This window comes from Drosophila teissieri, chromosome 2L (assembly GCF_016746235.2).
Source record: "Drosophila teissieri strain GT53w chromosome 2L, Prin_Dtei_1.1, whole genome shotgun sequence".
NCBI lineage: Eukaryota > Metazoa > Arthropoda > Insecta > Diptera > Drosophilidae > Drosophila > Drosophila teissieri.
Window position 1 is genome coordinate 2,397,713 of NC_053029.1, and position 15,283 is coordinate 2,412,995.

The 15,283-nt window shown below is 46.8% G+C and overlaps 5 protein-coding genes across 6 annotated transcripts; 3 read left to right on the forward strand and 2 right to left on the reverse strand.

The window, feature by feature from the left end:
• Position 1: 1 nt before the first annotated feature.
• LOC122622789 lies at positions 2–4,928 on the forward strand. The gene is made up of 3 exons (XM_043801375.1): positions 2–366; positions 952–2,896; positions 3,005–4,928. Exons 2-3 carry the CDS (start codon positions 1,001–1,003, stop codon positions 3,668–3,670), a joined length of 2,562 nt encoding a protein of 853 aa, XP_043657310.1. The 5' UTR covers positions 2–366; positions 952–1,000; the 3' UTR covers positions 3,671–4,928.
• Positions 4,929–4,966: 38 nt separating this feature from the next.
• LOC122622805 (trans-1,2-dihydrobenzene-1,2-diol dehydrogenase) lies at positions 4,967–6,377 on the reverse strand. Of its 2 annotated transcripts, none has more exons than XM_043801376.1 (3): positions 5,900–6,375; positions 5,460–5,836; positions 4,967–5,368 (listed from the first exon to the last, which is right to left on the reverse strand). In XM_043801376.1, exons 1-3 carry the CDS (start codon positions 6,276–6,278, stop codon positions 5,117–5,119), a joined length of 1,008 nt encoding a protein of 335 aa, XP_043657311.1. In that variant the 5' UTR covers positions 6,279–6,375; the 3' UTR covers positions 4,967–5,116. The 2 variants fall into 2 exon arrangements, with proteins under 2 accessions (XP_043657311.1, XP_043657312.1); XM_043801377.1 differs by having other exon boundaries at positions 5,190–5,390; positions 5,900–6,377.
• Positions 6,378–7,310: 933 nt separating this feature from the next.
• LOC122617622 (trans-1,2-dihydrobenzene-1,2-diol dehydrogenase) lies at positions 7,311–9,392 on the reverse strand. Its single transcript, XM_043793551.1, has 5 exons — positions 9,266–9,392; positions 8,354–8,582; positions 7,993–8,284; positions 7,691–7,937; positions 7,311–7,629 (listed from the first exon to the last, which is right to left on the reverse strand). Exons 2-5 carry the CDS (start codon positions 8,559–8,561, stop codon positions 7,369–7,371), a joined length of 1,008 nt encoding a protein of 335 aa, XP_043649486.1. The 5' UTR covers positions 8,562–8,582; positions 9,266–9,392; the 3' UTR covers positions 7,311–7,368.
• On the forward strand, positions 9,323–10,498 carry LOC122617632 (transcription termination factor 4, mitochondrial). The gene is made up of 3 exons (XM_043793562.1): positions 9,323–9,457; positions 9,511–9,579; positions 9,641–10,498. The coding sequence occupies exons 2-3, from the start codon at positions 9,526–9,528 to the stop codon at positions 10,412–10,414; spliced, it is 828 nt and encodes a 275-aa protein (XP_043649497.1). The 5' UTR covers positions 9,323–9,457; positions 9,511–9,525; the 3' UTR covers positions 10,415–10,498.
• A 524-nt stretch (positions 10,499–11,022) lies between these two features.
• LOC122613582 (RNA polymerase II degradation factor 1) lies at positions 11,023–15,161 on the forward strand. The gene is given in 4 exon segments (XM_043787820.1): positions 11,023–11,042; positions 11,781–12,924; positions 12,990–14,409; positions 14,412–15,161. Coding segments are annotated over 3 exon segments (2,907 nt in total). The 5' UTR covers positions 11,023–11,042; positions 11,781–11,850; the 3' UTR covers positions 14,825–15,161.
• The last annotated feature ends 122 nt before the right edge of the window (positions 15,162–15,283 follow it).

Here is a 15,283-nt window from a genome sequence, read left to right on the forward strand (position 1 = left end):
TTCATCAGCGGGCACACTAAGTAAAAGAAGTAATAACATTGCGAGAAAAGAAGAAGTGAAAAATTGAGAAAAAGTTTAGAGGAGTGCGAAATGAGTTTTAAAAACTTAATTTAATTTTCAACCGTAACCAGGCACAGAGTAAAGTGATTGTATTAATAAGAAAATACCGAGATTCGCGTCCTGATTTGCCTCCTTCACGCACACAATCGCACAGACTTGCACACACACGCACACAGTTGCGTCTTTCGTCATCTCTCTCTCGCTCGGTTTTTTTGTCGCAGCTGCAACGCAAATTCCAAAAAGGATAATTTCCACCGATCTTGCGAGTCCTGCCGGTGACCTGACAGCGAAAATATATCCGCAAAGGTGGGCCCCCAAAAATCAGCTAATCAATATTGATTTCGTTTAGCGGTGTGTCTACTTTTCGGGTGGTCTCTTTTATTGTGTGCAAAATTCTCGGGGATCCAGGATTTGAAAGGATTCTGCACACACACACACCCATGCGAACACAGTGCTCGCTCGAGAAAGTGAACATAGATGTGAGGGAAAAATTGAAGCGAAATATATATTTATAAACCATTACACGTACACAGAACTCAATTGATTTCATACAAGCACTAAAGTGAATTTTCTATATCAACTTTGATTTTATTGTTTTAAAAAGATAAATCTATACTTTTAAATATTTGAATTAGATATACAACATGCTGGAGGCATTAGGCTTTAGGTTACTTTGGTAATTTCAACGGTGGATGTAGGACTTGGGGTCAGGGGCTCTTACGAAACCTCATAATGTGTAATTAATTCACTCAGAAATAATGTTTCGCATTCCCGGCTGTTCTCTCTCTTGAATGGACACTGTACATACACACCTGATCTATACGTATTTGCTACCTGCAAAGGAAATTTCCCCGACACATTATGTAAAACGATTTCCCTACTTGCTTTCAGATGTTGACCAACGGAAATTCAAAGATCTAGGAACCTCGACACGGATAGCATGTTCAGTCCTATCAAAAAGATATTTACGTACATACAAAAAAATGCGAGCGGCTCCAATATGTTTAGCCCATCAGGAAACACGGCCGCCGGCCAAAGGGACGGGACTCCCAGCTTAGGTGCCCACGACGAAGGCGACAGGAAGGATCAGCGCAATCAGGATCACAAGGATAATCAGAGGGAGCCTGAACAGCAGCAGCAGCATCAGCTGCAAGTATTTCCCCACCTGGACGATGATGAGGACGACATTGAGAGGCAGATCAAGACCTCCATAATTGACGCCAGCAAGGTGCACGCAGCGAAAGCCAAGGCGTTGGCTTCCTTACCCATGCCTCTTGAGCAGCTGGATGATGAACTGGCGGACTTTGCGCACGACCCTGCGGATACCGAACTGGAGGAGCAGTTCCTTGAGCTGGAGAACTATCCTAATAATGAGATTATTGTGCTTGGCGATGCTGATCTTAACTCTTCAATAGCTTCCGACGCAGTGTCCGAGGATCCACTGGCAATTGACAACATTCTTGACTCCGCCTCGGTCACCACAAACGAGGAGGTCGACACTAGTGGCGAACTCCTTTGGCTGAAGTTGAACAATGAAACGGAAATATCCACCAGATCAGCGGAGGTGGCGTCCAACAACCAGGAATCATTGGAGCCTGCCCAGCCCGCTAAAACAAAGGAAGATGAGCTTAGAGATGGTGGGTCAGATTCTGGTCTGGGTAGTGAAACATCCACATTACTTAAGAATCAGGCGGAGAAAGAAGCCGAGCCGGAAATCCAAGAAAAGCTGGAATCCAAGCCCATTAGGTCCAACCTTAAACGGAGACTGGAAGATTCCGAAAGCGATGCTATAGACCTGGTGCCCGACATGACTGCCCCTCCAGTGGCTGCCCAGAAGCGGACCAAGCGCTCCATTAACTTTGACGAAGTGAAGGTGTTCTACTTTCCCCGACAGCAGGGCTTCAGCTGTGTGCCCACGGCTGGCGGATGCACACTGGGCATGGGTGCAAGGCATATAGCCTTTAAGACGATGACTTTGGCCGAACATGCAGCGGAGTTGAGGCGGGCGCATCGCAGCCAGAACCAAGAACTCCAGCCTCGGGGTTCCAGTAGCGACGACAGCGAGGAGTCCGAAGAGGATTACCTAAGCGAAGGTAGTGGCTCTGATGCCGAAGACGGTTCCAATGGCTTCCTACAGCCGGTGACGCCCAAGCAAAGAAGGGCACTGCTGAAAGCAGCGGGCGTGCGCAAGATTGATGCCAGCGAGAAAAGCGAATGCCGCGATATCAGAAACTCCAGGGAAGTGTGCGGCTGCTCCTGCAGGGAGTTTTGCGATCCGGAGACTTGCGCCTGTAGCCAGGCGGGTATAAAATGTCAAGTAGATCGAGCCATGTTTCCTTGCGGATGTACTCGCGAAGCTTGTGGCAACACAGTCGGCCGGGTGGAGTTCAATCCCACAAGGGTGCGAACCCACTACATCCATACGGTGATGCGGTTGGATCTTGAGCAGCGGCAGGGATCGGTTCAAGGCGTCCAGGGAGGACATCTCCAGCCGCAACAGCAGCAACAGTCCCAACAGACCATTGGCTATTCCCCGGTGGGAACGGCTGCCTCAACATCCGCGTACTTCCTGCAAACGCAATCGAACTACAGCTCCGGCTACGCTTCTCCGGCTTACACGCCCGAGAGCAGCGTGAGCTACTACCAACAGCAGGTGCAGCAGCAAGGAGTGCCAACCACGGGCCAGGCGATCCCCCAGCAGCAGCAAGCGCAGAGCCAGAGCTACGCGGGATACGCCCAATTGGATAGTTTGGACTCTGGGCTCTTTGCAAGTGGCTCCAATGCCTCGCCCTCGTACGGAGAACTATATCAGTCGCTCAGCTATGGCAGCACTCAGGTTGGTTAACATTTGTTATTAGGAATAAATAATCATTAAATAATCACGGCATAATTACATAAATATTGTATATCGATATGAAGTAAGCTAATCGATTGTCCATCACAGATCACTTCCTATACGGCCGCCTACCAGCAGCATTCATCGTCACCCGCCGTCGCTGTCGCCCCCGGAGCCGCCAGTTCGTGCGCATATAGCTCCTGTGCGGTGCCTTCTGCTCCGCCGTATGGAATTGCAACCACCACCGCTTCCAGCAATGCTCCATACCAGACCACCGCTGTCTCCATGACCGCAGCCTCCACCTCCGCCTCGCCCTCACGACTTGTTGGAAATGCAGTTGGTACAGCAACAGCCTCGCCAGCCACTGTGGCATCTTCCCCTTCACCAGCCAGTGGCAATGAATTTATCAGTTTGAGCACACCGATCGCCAGTTCCTCGCGCCTCTCACAGATTAACGATCTGCTGCAGCACAACCGCAACACCACAGCCGCATTAGTTGCCGTCTCCGAGGGATTGAGCGGTGGAAGGACCTCGTCCAGTGCATCCACCATCGACTCTATCGATACACCGCCCATTGTGGACGACGGGCAGCAGCGAGGATGCATGAATTTCGAGGCGTTGCCCCCGCCGCTTGTAAATCCAGCGCCCATCGTTGCCGTGGTGGAGAGCAAGCTGCCACCGATGGCTTTGCCAGCGCCACATGCTCCTCCATCAGCCCCTCAGCCACGCCAGCCGCTGGAACAGCATCATCAGGCCACAAGCGAGTCCTCCTAGATCACCAAATCCGATTTGGACCGGGTCGATTTTTGGGTATTTTAGTAGATTTGAAAATATGGGATGATTTCTTTGGACAATTCTCAGTGACTATGAATTGAAGACTATTATTTTATCTAAAGCCATTACAATTTTTTAATTATCGCTTAAAGAAGATGTCTGCTTATCACAAAGATTTGTACATCACTAATATTCTTCCGCCGATTTACTCTTGTTGTTGTCTTATAATTTTTATTTTGTTAATTTATACTACTAATAGTTCGCCGTTTTAAAAGTTCTCTAATTTGAATATGAGTATAATATTATTTTAGTTGATGAATATGTAAAAAGACATCCATTTTTTTTGACCAAGTGAAACTTTTTCGAATTGTACACTGAGTTGCCATAACGATTTCCTTGAGAATTGTGTAAAGCGCACAGAAACCCATCCTTCAATCGAAACCGGAGGAGGCAGCGAGAGAGCTGAGAATAGTTTTTATAGCAATTTTACACAGCAAAAGACTTCATTACGTTTAAGGCGGCGGCGGGCTTGGCTGAAAAAGGAATGGAATGCAAAAGGATAAGCAGGGGCAGGAATCAAAATGGACATCGTTGGCGTCACTCTTCGACTTCAGGAGACCTCTTCAGTAGCGGCAAGAGTCATCTAATCGGACTCAAGTCGCCTTGTATAAATCATTTTATTGTTAAATTCTAATTAGTGTTTAAGTGCATACTGTAGTTTAGTTACTTTGTTGCTTAAGTTATGTTCACTTCGAAAATCAAGTTACCTTCTACTCAATTCTTATTTTGTAATCTAAAACGAACAAATTAAGGAAGGACACTTTTTTAACGTCGTTATTTGCGTTGCTCCAATGAATTTAATGAGCTGAGAGCCCCAAAAACCTTTCCTTACAATTTTGTGTCAAATCTGATTTAACCCAGCTTAACTGAAATCGCTTGTTAAACGATTTTGTGTTTTGTATTTTGCATTTAGTTACGAAGCCAACTAATTACCTACTGAGTTTTATGGGCCTATTGTAGATTTATCCTCGATTTAGCTGCGTTTAAGTATTCATTTAGCTCTTAAGTTCCTTATTTCTGACCCTTAGTGTATTAGGCCTAATGAACCAACAACACACGGCAGAAAATACAGACAAAAGCAACCACAACATGCAGTACGATGTAGAAATACGTATATGCAACTTGATAACGACAAAAGGAAAATGAAAACGAAAAAATAATTGCAATTATTTAAATAAATATTGAATACAAAATATCAGGATTACCTCGTATGTTTTTGCTTAAGTAAAAACATCATTGTATTTTTAAGAGAGTTTGTATATTTTCAGTTGCAGATTCAATGTGGCTATTATAAGAAGATGCCTTAAACTGATTCAATGTTCTTGGTGATGTATTGATGCAGTTCAAGTATTTACTAATTACCAAGAGTTCTTCACAGCTCAGACATCAGACATCATATACTACACCGATTTGTCGTCGGATCTCATCGGCAATGGCTGTTAGCTCCAGACTTTCGGCGTGCGTGAATTTCGGACTCTCGAGCAGACGTTTCTCTATGCAGCGACGCACTTCCTCCGCCTCGTATCTCAGTCCGCAGGTGTTCGTGTAGTGGAAGTCAAACTTGGCCCGTGGCAAGGGCCAGGACTCGGGAGGAGCATTAGAACGGCTCACCTGGGTGCAGCACCAGTAGTTGGACAGCTGGAAAGTGTATACAGTAGAGCTACGACAGCTGCATTGATAATCCCCTGATCCAGAGGTCAGATCCGGAAATACACGGAGATAAGCTCACCCTAATCTCGCCTTTGGTGCCCGTGATGACGGCATCGTTCTCCAGATTCTCTAGTCCGGTTACCAAAGCCACCAATCGGCGACCGTCTCCATAGTCCAGCATGATTTCGCTCTGCACATCCACGCGATCCTTGTTGAGCTGCGTTCCGCTTGGCAGGATTTTGACGGGAGACACACCGAAAACAAACTGACCCAGCTGCAAGGCGTAGATGCCAATGTCCATGAGGATCGACCCCCCCAGAGAACGGCTGCACACCCGTTCCATGTGGGCCAAGCGAAAGCCATGCTGGATCTTCACCTGGGTCACCTCCCCAATGACGTCGTTGTTCAGGAGTTCCCGCAGACGCTCGTAGCTGGGAAAGAAGCGTGACCACATGCCTAAAAACAAGAATCACCTATTAATATTCTACATCTGTTTAGTTTGCTTTTGGATGTCATTACCCTCCATGAGGAACACTCCCCGCTGCTCGGCCAAGGCGTACAGCTCCTTGGCCTGCTCCAAGCTCAAGCACATGGGAGTCTCACAGAGCACATTTTTACCCCTGGCCAGCATGAGATGGACGACAGCATAGTGAAATGGATTCAGGGTGCCAACATAGACCACATCCACCTCTCGATCCAGAGCCAGAGCATCGAACCCATCGTAGTGCCTGGGTATCTGATTCCTCTGGGCGAACTCCTGGGCCCGCTGGCCATCCACATCGGCCACGGCCACTACCACATGACGGGACTTCTCCACGGTTCCCAGGGCGGTGACAAAGTCCTGCGTTATCCTGCCCGCTGCCGCGATGCCCCAGTTCAGATTCGCTTGGCTCTGCATTGCGACTTCCGATGTGCTGAATGCTATGTGGGTATCCGTTCTGTTTTCGAGTCAAGTCTCGCGCGGGCCCGTGTCCGGGCAGCTACTGACGCCATGATAATGATACTGAGTGCCAGTCCCGAGGGTCTCCTATCAGTCCCTGGCATCTGCATTCATTGCAATTTTCGTATTCCATTGCATTCCGGTTGATAAGGAAGCAAACTCTGGCGCTCTAATGTTGCATTTTCGGACGACGATACTCGCTTTCTATTAAACCATATAGAACACACATACATGTATGTATGTCACTATCCTTTTTGCTGACTTTTATCTGGGACTCCTCTGAATCATAGGTTTCTAATGCTCAGGCACCACCTGGTTGTTCCATAGTGTTTGCAAACTGATCACAAGGTTTTCCGAATCTTTAAAGAGCCCTTGCTATGAAGTGTGCTATTCTACGCAATTGCACTTATCTTATCATCTCTCAGAACTAAGACGAGCCCCCGTTTTGACCACTATCTAAAAAAACTACGATTATAAAACATTAAAAGTACAGTTGGCTAGAGCACAATAAGTCGAAATATATGAAATATAAGTTTATAATGAGAACTATAGAGGTTCTAGATTGTTAAAAAATATTAGTGTAGAAATATATATAACATAAAATAATTATAACTTGGAAAGACCGCCAGACTTGGTGGAATAATCTGTATTAGAGATATGAGGGTAGACATAAGAAACCCGTGAGATAAGGAACCCCTGTGCTTTTTTACCAGCCCCTAAATTAAAAGACGGTATCATGCGGCAAAAACGTGATCGAGAATTTTGCCATGTCAGCCACTTTAGTTACACCCCAGGCAGAGTTCGACCTAGTGGGAATGTCATCGCTGCCGTTTCACAATCAATACATCCCCTTATCGCACTGTTTGCTAATCCTTGATCTAGAGTGGGGCATTGAAAAATACAACAGGGGGGGCAAATTTTGTGTAAGACCAACTAGAAACTTCAAAATATATTGCTTCCCTATAGAATAACTATATGAAATATATATTATTTGTAAAAATTTCTGTTTATTATGTTAGGGTTACATGTTTACCTATAAAATCTACATTTACTGCTCATCGTACTTGTTGAGCACACCGATCTGCTTGCGGATGGTGTCCTCGATCTCGGCAAAGAGCAGACTGTCGGCGTAGGTGACGTTCTTGTTCTCCACATCGCCGGCGATGATGGACTGACGCACAGCCTCCGCCTCATAACGCATGGCCTCGGAGTTGGCATAGTTGGTCTCGTACTTTCCCTTGGGAGGCAGCCACTCCTTTTCCTGGCCATCGATGTCGATGAGCTTGTTGGGCGTCCAGAAATCAACCAGCTGGTAGATAACAACATGCACTATTAGCTTCTGTTCAATCACGATCGATTAGATTACTTACGGTAACTTGTCCTTTGGTGCCCTTGATCACGGCGGTGTTGGACAGCTTCTCCTTGGAGGAGAAGCGCATGCGAGCAGTGCGTCCACCACTGTAGGTCAGAGTGGCGCTCACATCATCGTCGATGCCCTCGGCGTTCAGGGTTCCCTTGGACTCGATCTTCTCTGGTTTCTCCTGGAAGGCCCACTGCGAGACCTGGATGGTGTAGATGCCCAGATCGTAGACCACACCGCCTCCCAAATCGCGTTTTCTTTAAAATTTTATCCATGAATCAATGTTCTTCTACGAATGATCTATGTACTTACTGCAAGCGGTCCACATGGGCCAGAGGGAAGCCAAAGTTGACCTCCACATCCTTGACTTGGCCCAGCTGTCCGTTGGAGATGAGCTCCTTAACGCGCTGGTACGAGGGGAAGAATCGCGACCACACGGCCTCCATGAAGAAGCGCTTGTTGGCCTTGGCAGCGGCAAGGATGCCCTCCACCTGCTTCTTGTTCATGGCCAGAGGCTTCTCGCAGAGAACGTGCTTGCCATTGTTCAGCATCAGTACGGCGACCTCGTAGTGCTGGGGATTCAGGGTGCCAATGTAGACCACATCTGGTGAGTTAAATATTATTGGTTAGATTATTTCTGAACAGTAAGTTTGGTCCTTAAAGTTGTACTCACCGACATCGGTGCTCTTGGCCAGCTCCTCGTAGCTTCCGAGGGCCTTGGGAATGCCGTGCTTGGTGGCGAACTCCTGGGCGCGATCAAGTGCTCGGGCAGCTATAGCCTGAACCTTGTGGTCGCTGGAGGGCAGGGTGCTGAGGGCGATGACGAAGTCCTCGCTGATCTTGCCGGCTGAAGCGATTCCCCAACGGATGAGTTTCGACATGTTGCTGGATTGTGGTACTGGCTGCGAATGAGTGGGAAGTCGAGTGGATTGTTAGTTAAATATGGGTGGAATCTACAGAGAGCCCTCCTTATCAGCGATAATGCGAGAGAATAGAAGGCTATATCTCACTCCCACCGGCAGTTTATCTCTTTCAAATTGCTTGAATGATAATCGAACAGAAGTTGTAGTTGTGCCATTTCACAATGTTATTGAGTTTGACCTTGTTTGAGTATTACTTGAATTATTCTGGATGCCACCTGTACGGAATTCAAAGTTATCAGTGATCGAACGAGCCCTCCTGTATTGGCCAATAATTTCCTCATTAAGTAAAAACACTTGTCACGTTCGCAGTGCTACACGGAGATAAAATATAGTTTCGAGAATAATAACACCATGATAACTCTTTTGATGAGCTTTCTGGATTAGTGTTCAAACTCTCACTTCTGTATCAACAATTTGTTAGTTTAAGTTTAACATATTGTTTCCACTTGAATCAAAATTTTTTTTAGTGTAGCGATCAGCTTACATATATTTACTGTAGCTATTTACTTTGTCATAAAACCCATCTCGCTTATAAAAAGAAAACAGCCGAGGGGTTAAATGAGCCGGGTATGTGTGGTAATTTGTTTATAACAATAAGTTATAATAACATTATAATTATTCTATTATTATACTCCCACACACATTGGATAAAAAAAACTTACGCTGAACTTGTAGCAGAACTAAACGATAAAACTTTCCACTGTTGTTTTTTATGCGCGACAGTTCTATTTATAAACAATTTCCTGTGCACCCGGCAAGAATAACAATTCAATTCGTTCGATTTCCTAGTCAAGTAAGCTTTTGACGCTTAAGGTGGGTGTACCAGCTAAACATGCCGCTGTTTACGTTTCGTGGTGAGTGTCATTGCAAAGAAGAAGACATCAGCTGTTCATTGTTTTGCTCGCAGATTCAAGAGGACAAAATGCTTCGAAAACTATTATTTAACACACAAGTTGTATTAAAACAGCAGCCAACGGTGAGTTTTATGTAACTCCATTAGATAAAGAAGGCTTACCAATTGTTCCAATTGTTTTCAGTTACATTACATAAGACACTTGGCAACTCCCAAGATAGTGCCACTTGAACAAATTCACATCGAGGAAGCCATCAAAATAGAACCCACGTTATCTATTTACTCACCTGAGATCTGGCGAAGGGCACATCAAACTTTTCAAAATCACGGCTTGGAAACCGTGAATTTCCTTAGAATAGTTACCAGCAACCCAACGATTCTGAAAAGAACGCCGGACAAAATAATAAGCAGCCTAGAAATCTGGAGGGCCTGTCAATTCGGCGAGAATCTACTTCACCTGCTCCTTACAAAATACCCCGAGTTACTAGACGTAAGCGACCACCATCAGTTACTTTCCCACATCGGCTTTCTGAAAAGTCGCGTCTCCACCAGCAAAAATGTGTGGAAGTGTTTGATGAACAGTCCGGATTTGATAGCACAGTCCGAAGAATCTGTTGAGGAGAAACTGAACTTCATAATAGACGTGATGCGCATTGAAGTGCCGGAGTTAGTAAAATCAGCAGCCCTGACATTATCCTTCGAGGAACTGCGTTGTCGCCACGAGTTCCTGGTTCGCTTGGGCCTGTTTAAGCCCCGACCTCCGAAAGCCGATCCAAATGAGCCGACTACGAATCCCAAACTGTATCAGATTACGGACACTTCCGAAAAGAGTTTTGCCACAAAGATATGCCACGTCACCCTGCCGGAATACGAAGCCTTCAAGGATCTCTACGCCAAGGAACAGGAGCAAAAATCCAGAAGGAAGGAGGAGGACGAGTTTAGCGATGAAGATGACTAAATATGTTTATAAATGGTTTCAAACAAATAAAAGCTTTGAAAATAGGAGCTGTTACTATAGTTTTGTAGCTGTTTTAATAAGACCTTCATTCATAAATATAAATTAACTGACTTCTCAGCGGAAATGCCAATTATAAATATACGCTCAGTAAAAGTTATCGATGACATATGCAACGAATACCTGTAAGACCATCGATAACAAATCGCACTTAATTTGCAGCTGCAACAAATACAAAGTAACGTAACGAGACGCGAATTTCCATCTCTAAGCAAATACAACGATATTCATAATATCATTCTTTAAACTCGAAAACGCGAGACAAACTAGCAAGCTTTAATTGATTTCATTAGAGAATCAATTAGGCGACACAACCAACTCGCGTTTTTCGAATTGACCTGGCATTTTCCTCCACGGGACCGGCCATAAAACCGATTTATCCACGGGTAGGGTAGAACGGTAACCTAAACCCACAAAAAAAAACAACAAAACATGGAAGTGTGTTAACGACGTAAGTGTCATTTCATACCGAAATCATTCGGCGTTCGACTAAAATTGCCTGCAAGCATTTTAAGTGATTTTTATTTTGTGATTTTCAATCGTGTGCTTTGTTTGTGTTGCGTTGGTGTGGGTAAGTGCGTGAGTGTGTGGTGCGTCGGTGTGAGTGGCTGCGCATGTGTGCGGCAGTGCGAACGAGACGGCGCCACTCGAGTAGCGGTTGTCAAAAACAGCTGATTCGGCCCAGGGGTGTGGGTGCTAAGGGATAGGCGCTCGCGGGGGCGGGGGCAGCACTCACCTGTAAGCTTTCGCTGAAAATTTACGATACAAAAAAAACAGTTTGTTAAATTTCAAGATTCATTCAAAAATGGCAACATACTCATAAAAATACAACAAAACGTACAGTTTTCACACCCTCTCCAGGTGGTTTTTTCACTGTGCCAGAATTTTTCCTCGCTACGAAAGTACATACATACTTACATATATATTCAGGGTCAGGGTCCTGTGGGCAATGGATTAGTTGTATATGTATGAGTGGGAGCTGCTGATATCTACTCATTCAGGTCTAACGATAGTTTACTTCTATTTAATGCTAAGAATATATAAAAGAATTAATTCTAAAATTGTTTTTCTTGTTTTAAAAGTATTTAGATTGTAAAAATTTTAAGATTGTACTAGATTAGATAAATATAATAAAGTTGTAATCTTGAGATATACTCAAAATTAAATTAAGAGCTTGATGGTTTATACATAGTAATATATGAATTTTATAAACTAGTGATGATGAATGAAAACCAACCAACACAGTAGCTTTTAAGAAGCTGTCATTATTTTAGTTTCTCCGAAACTAATAAATCAATCATATCCTCAGGTGCTTCAAGGGGCAACTTTGCTCGAGTCTACCGAACCCACGGATCCTGCGAGCACAGCTTCTGTCCGGAATGCCCCTGAACGATGTGGGCCCCGCCGGTGGTGGAGCTTATCCGGAAAATGGAACCAAGCACAAGGTGTCGGGCATGTGGAAACCGGACTCGTCAGCCGGCCCCAATTCCGGCTCGGCATCGGCGGGACTGTCCATGTTCGGCCTGCAGGGCCAAAAGTGGCAGCAGGTCTTCGACATGGAAAAGGTCATCAAGCAGCTGCGAACGGCTGAGAAAACGTATCTGCGGGGTGGAAAGAACTCCACCGCCGGTGGAGATCAACAGGCAAAGGTGCAGGTCCAGCGGCTGCAATCGGCGGACATGGCCTACTATGATCTGGCGCCGAAACTGGCCTGCCGCGATATAGTTCTCTGTAGTTCCTGCTCGGGATGTTATACGAAGGCAGGTTTCCAGCACCACATTGCGCTGCAGCATCCTAGCGTCTGGGAGGCCACATCCAGCAAGGTTAATGCCAATCCAAATGGGACAACCATATCCAGCGACTCTCGTCTCACTGCCACGGAGATTAGCCAGGAGGGCGGCGCTATTGTGCCAAGTTCGCCGACGGACACACTTTCCGCCTCGACGCTATCCAGCTGCTCGAACGGATCTAGCAGCTCGGCTTCACTGCAGCATCCAGCTGCTGCGGGTTCATCCAGCACCACCTCGTCCTCGTCTTCGTCGCGTCACAAGAGCAGCAGCAGCAAAAGTAGCAGTTCCTCATCGTCTAAGGGCAGTAGCAGCACTTCCGCCGGAAGTAGGTCGCGTTCCAAGTCGTCAAAGAACCGCCACCACTCCTCGCCAGCTCCGGCCTTGCTGGAGTCCAATCACAAGGAGTCCAAGGGATCAAAGAAGAGTTCGGCCATAGCCGCTCCTCCCATCGTCGCTGCTGTTGTTAAGGATGAGCCACCGTCTGTAGGTGCTGCCCCGGCTGCCATAACCGTGTTCTCCTCCTCTAGCAACTCATCCTGCAGTTTACCGCCCACTCCCACGTTGGGAGCTGCTTCCAGCGAGGTGGCAATGGGGCTCAACTATTCACCTGCCCAGCTTCAGACGGATGCGGAAAAGTTGCCCGAGCTGCAGCCAAAGAAAAAGGTATTTTACAACATTTTATCCCTATTAACGCAATGAAACAAATACCAATATCTTTCTTACTTCAGTTAAAGGGCTCCAGCGATCATCGAACAAAAGCGGATAAGGAGAAGAACAAAGATAAGTCTCTGGTGAATTCCTATGAGCAGCAGCAAGTGCTCAGCGAGCTGGACCAGGCAGTGTCTTCCATAACGGGAGCGGTTTCCGCCGAGCAAGTGGCACCCGATGAGGAGGAACTGCCCTTACCCAACACCTCCGACGAGAACTCCATTTCGCAGACCCTCGACGAAATGCTGGACAGCAAGTTAATTAACGAGATTCTGAATAACTTCGATGAGAGCGCTCTGGACACATCGCAACAACAGCAACAGCAGAATGGAGCTCTTCAGCATCCCGCACAGGCCACCAAAAGGCTGCGCTTTGAGGACGGAACCATTGGCGAGGACTACGCCGTCTATCAGCAGCAGTCGGTTCAGCAGGTTTACGGCGAGGAAGAGCATCAGCAGGAGCTGACCACCATCGATGCCATGCAGTTGCAGCAACTGATCTACCAGCAGCAGCAGATGCTCGAGCAGCAGCAACTGCAAGAACAACAGCAGCAGCAGCATCAGGATCAGAAGCTTCAGGATCACGAGCAGCAGCGCCAGTTCAGCGTCTACAACGTGCCATCCCTGACGGATGAGGCAATGGTCAATCCTCAGCAACAGCAGCTGGAGGAGCACATGATCCTGCCCAGTATTATATACGAGATCACCGAATCGTCGAATCCCGTTTCCATGCTGGAGCAGAAGGTTTTAGCCGAATTCCTAACCAATGCGGGCTACGAAAACGTGGACGTGAATGTCGTGCAATCGGGCGGCATACAAACCGCCTTGAGTTCTGGAACGGAGGCAAACCAACTGGCGGATGAACTGGGCGATTTTGAGTTCAGTAAACTGGAGACTGTTAGCGACACCGTAAAGACTGTTAAGCTGGAAGCCAAGGCCGCCAGCCAGCCACCCACAACAAATCCTCAAATCAATCATCATCCATCGCTGGCCAATGCCAAATACCATGAGGACAGCTACTTCAATGTGATGCTGTACTCCGGGGCGCCCCGTCCCTTGGCCATGAACACGTTTGGCATGGTGAAGCTGCCCCAGGGCCTGGGCGTTACCTTCCGCAAGAATCTGCTGACCACGCGGAAGGCGAACAACAATTTGCTATCTCTGTCGGGTGGTAGCCATCTGGGCGTGGTTGGTCAGCTGGCACGCACACCGCCGCCGCCCTCGCCCGCGTTAAGCAATGGTTTACCGAGTAAGAATCCCGCTTCGGGCCGAACCATTTACGCTCAGCGATCGAATGTCATTGCACAAGATCGACTAAGGTGCAATAAGAGGGCCCTGGTAGGTGGAAAAGCTGGAGGTGGAACTAGTGGAACGCCGGGAGTTATGACGGCCAAGCGTTTGAATGAGCTGCTAATGGGGAAGGTCAAGAAGGAGGAGAAGCCGCCCCGGAAAGCGAGGATGGTGGCGAGCAGCCGCCGAAGGACAAGGAACGCGAAAAGGAGGAGGATAACAAACTAACCTTCAGTTTCTACGAGAAACGCCGCCGCCTGCTGGCCGGCAAGCAGGAGCAACTCCAGCCCCTCGGCCGCCCCAGCTTCACCCTGCCGCTCCAAAGTAACCACAACGCCAGCCAAAGTCAGAGCCACTCGCCACAGCAGCTCCTCAAGAAGCAGCTGCTGCGCACCTTGTCCGACAGCAGCAGCAACATGAACATCAGCAACATGAACAACATCAGCAATCTGAACAGCAGCAACACTCCCAGCGCCAACAGCAATCCTCCCTGGAAGGGGAACAGTTCCAATCCGGGAGGCAACTCCACTCCAACCAGCAGCGACTTGATGCGCGTCTTCGTCTGATTTGATCTAATCTGAGGTGAAGGTCAGAACGGCGGACTCGCATCTCTAGTTATATGTTTATACAATACGATACTATTATGTGCAGCCTCTTCTCTAAATGCTAAATTAATTTTGTAATAATTTTTTAAATCAATTCTTCATTTTTTAAAAGTGATAATTAGTTATCGATTAGTTGATTGTATGTAGTTCTCTGTTTAGTCTATGCCCTAAGTTAATTTAACAATTATACACATTATTTTTCGTGGCTAAGCATTACGCTAGGTACTCGTAAATCATTATTTATACACGCTGTAAACTTTTTAAATACAAGAGCATGCCTAAGTTCAATTATACTTCAGATCGAGCGTTCTTTATCCAACCTTGCGGGTAGCATTATACTGATGTGCATGAACAAAATTAGGTTGTTTTGAGAGCAGAAACCGGCGAGCGAAGGAACCCAGCTTGAGTTATCTTCTGAGG

Bases quoted from the DNA above. Each gene is read 5' to 3' on its own strand.
- LOC122622789 (XM_043801375.1), top strand. From the start codon at position 1,001: ATGTTCAGTCCTATCAAAAAGATATTTACGTACATACAAAAAAATGCG. The intron at 2,897-3,004 runs GTTGGTTAACAT...TGTCCATCACAG, and splicing joins TCAGCTATGGCAGCACTCAG to ATCACTTCCTATACGGCCGC.
- LOC122622805 (XM_043801376.1), bottom strand. From the start codon at position 6,278: ATGCAGAGCCAAGCGAATCTGAACTGGGGCATCGCGGCAGCGGGCAGG. The intron at 5,837-5,899 runs GTAATGACATCC...TCTTGTTTTTAG, and splicing joins GGGAGTGTTCCTCATGGAGG to GCATGTGGTCACGCTTCTTT. The intron at 5,369-5,459 runs GTGAGCTTATCT...TACACTTTCCAG, and splicing joins GCACCAAAGGCGAGATTAGG to CTGTCCAACTACTGGTGCTG.
- LOC122617622 (XM_043793551.1), bottom strand. From the start codon at position 8,561: ATGTCGAAACTCATCCGTTGGGGAATCGCTTCAGCCGGCAAGATCAGC. The intron at 8,285-8,353 runs GTGAGTACAACT...TTAACTCACCAG, and splicing joins GGCCAAGAGCACCGATGTCG to ATGTGGTCTACATTGGCACC. The intron at 7,630-7,690 runs GTAAGTAATCTA...GTTATCTACCAG, and splicing joins GCACCAAAGGACAAGTTACC to CTGGTTGATTTCTGGACGCC.
- LOC122617632 (XM_043793562.1), top strand. From the start codon at position 9,526: ATGCTTCGAAAACTATTATTTAACACACAAGTTGTATTAAAACAGCAG. The intron at 9,580-9,640 runs GTGAGTTTTATG...AATTGTTTTCAG, and splicing joins TATTAAAACAGCAGCCAACG to TTACATTACATAAGACACTT.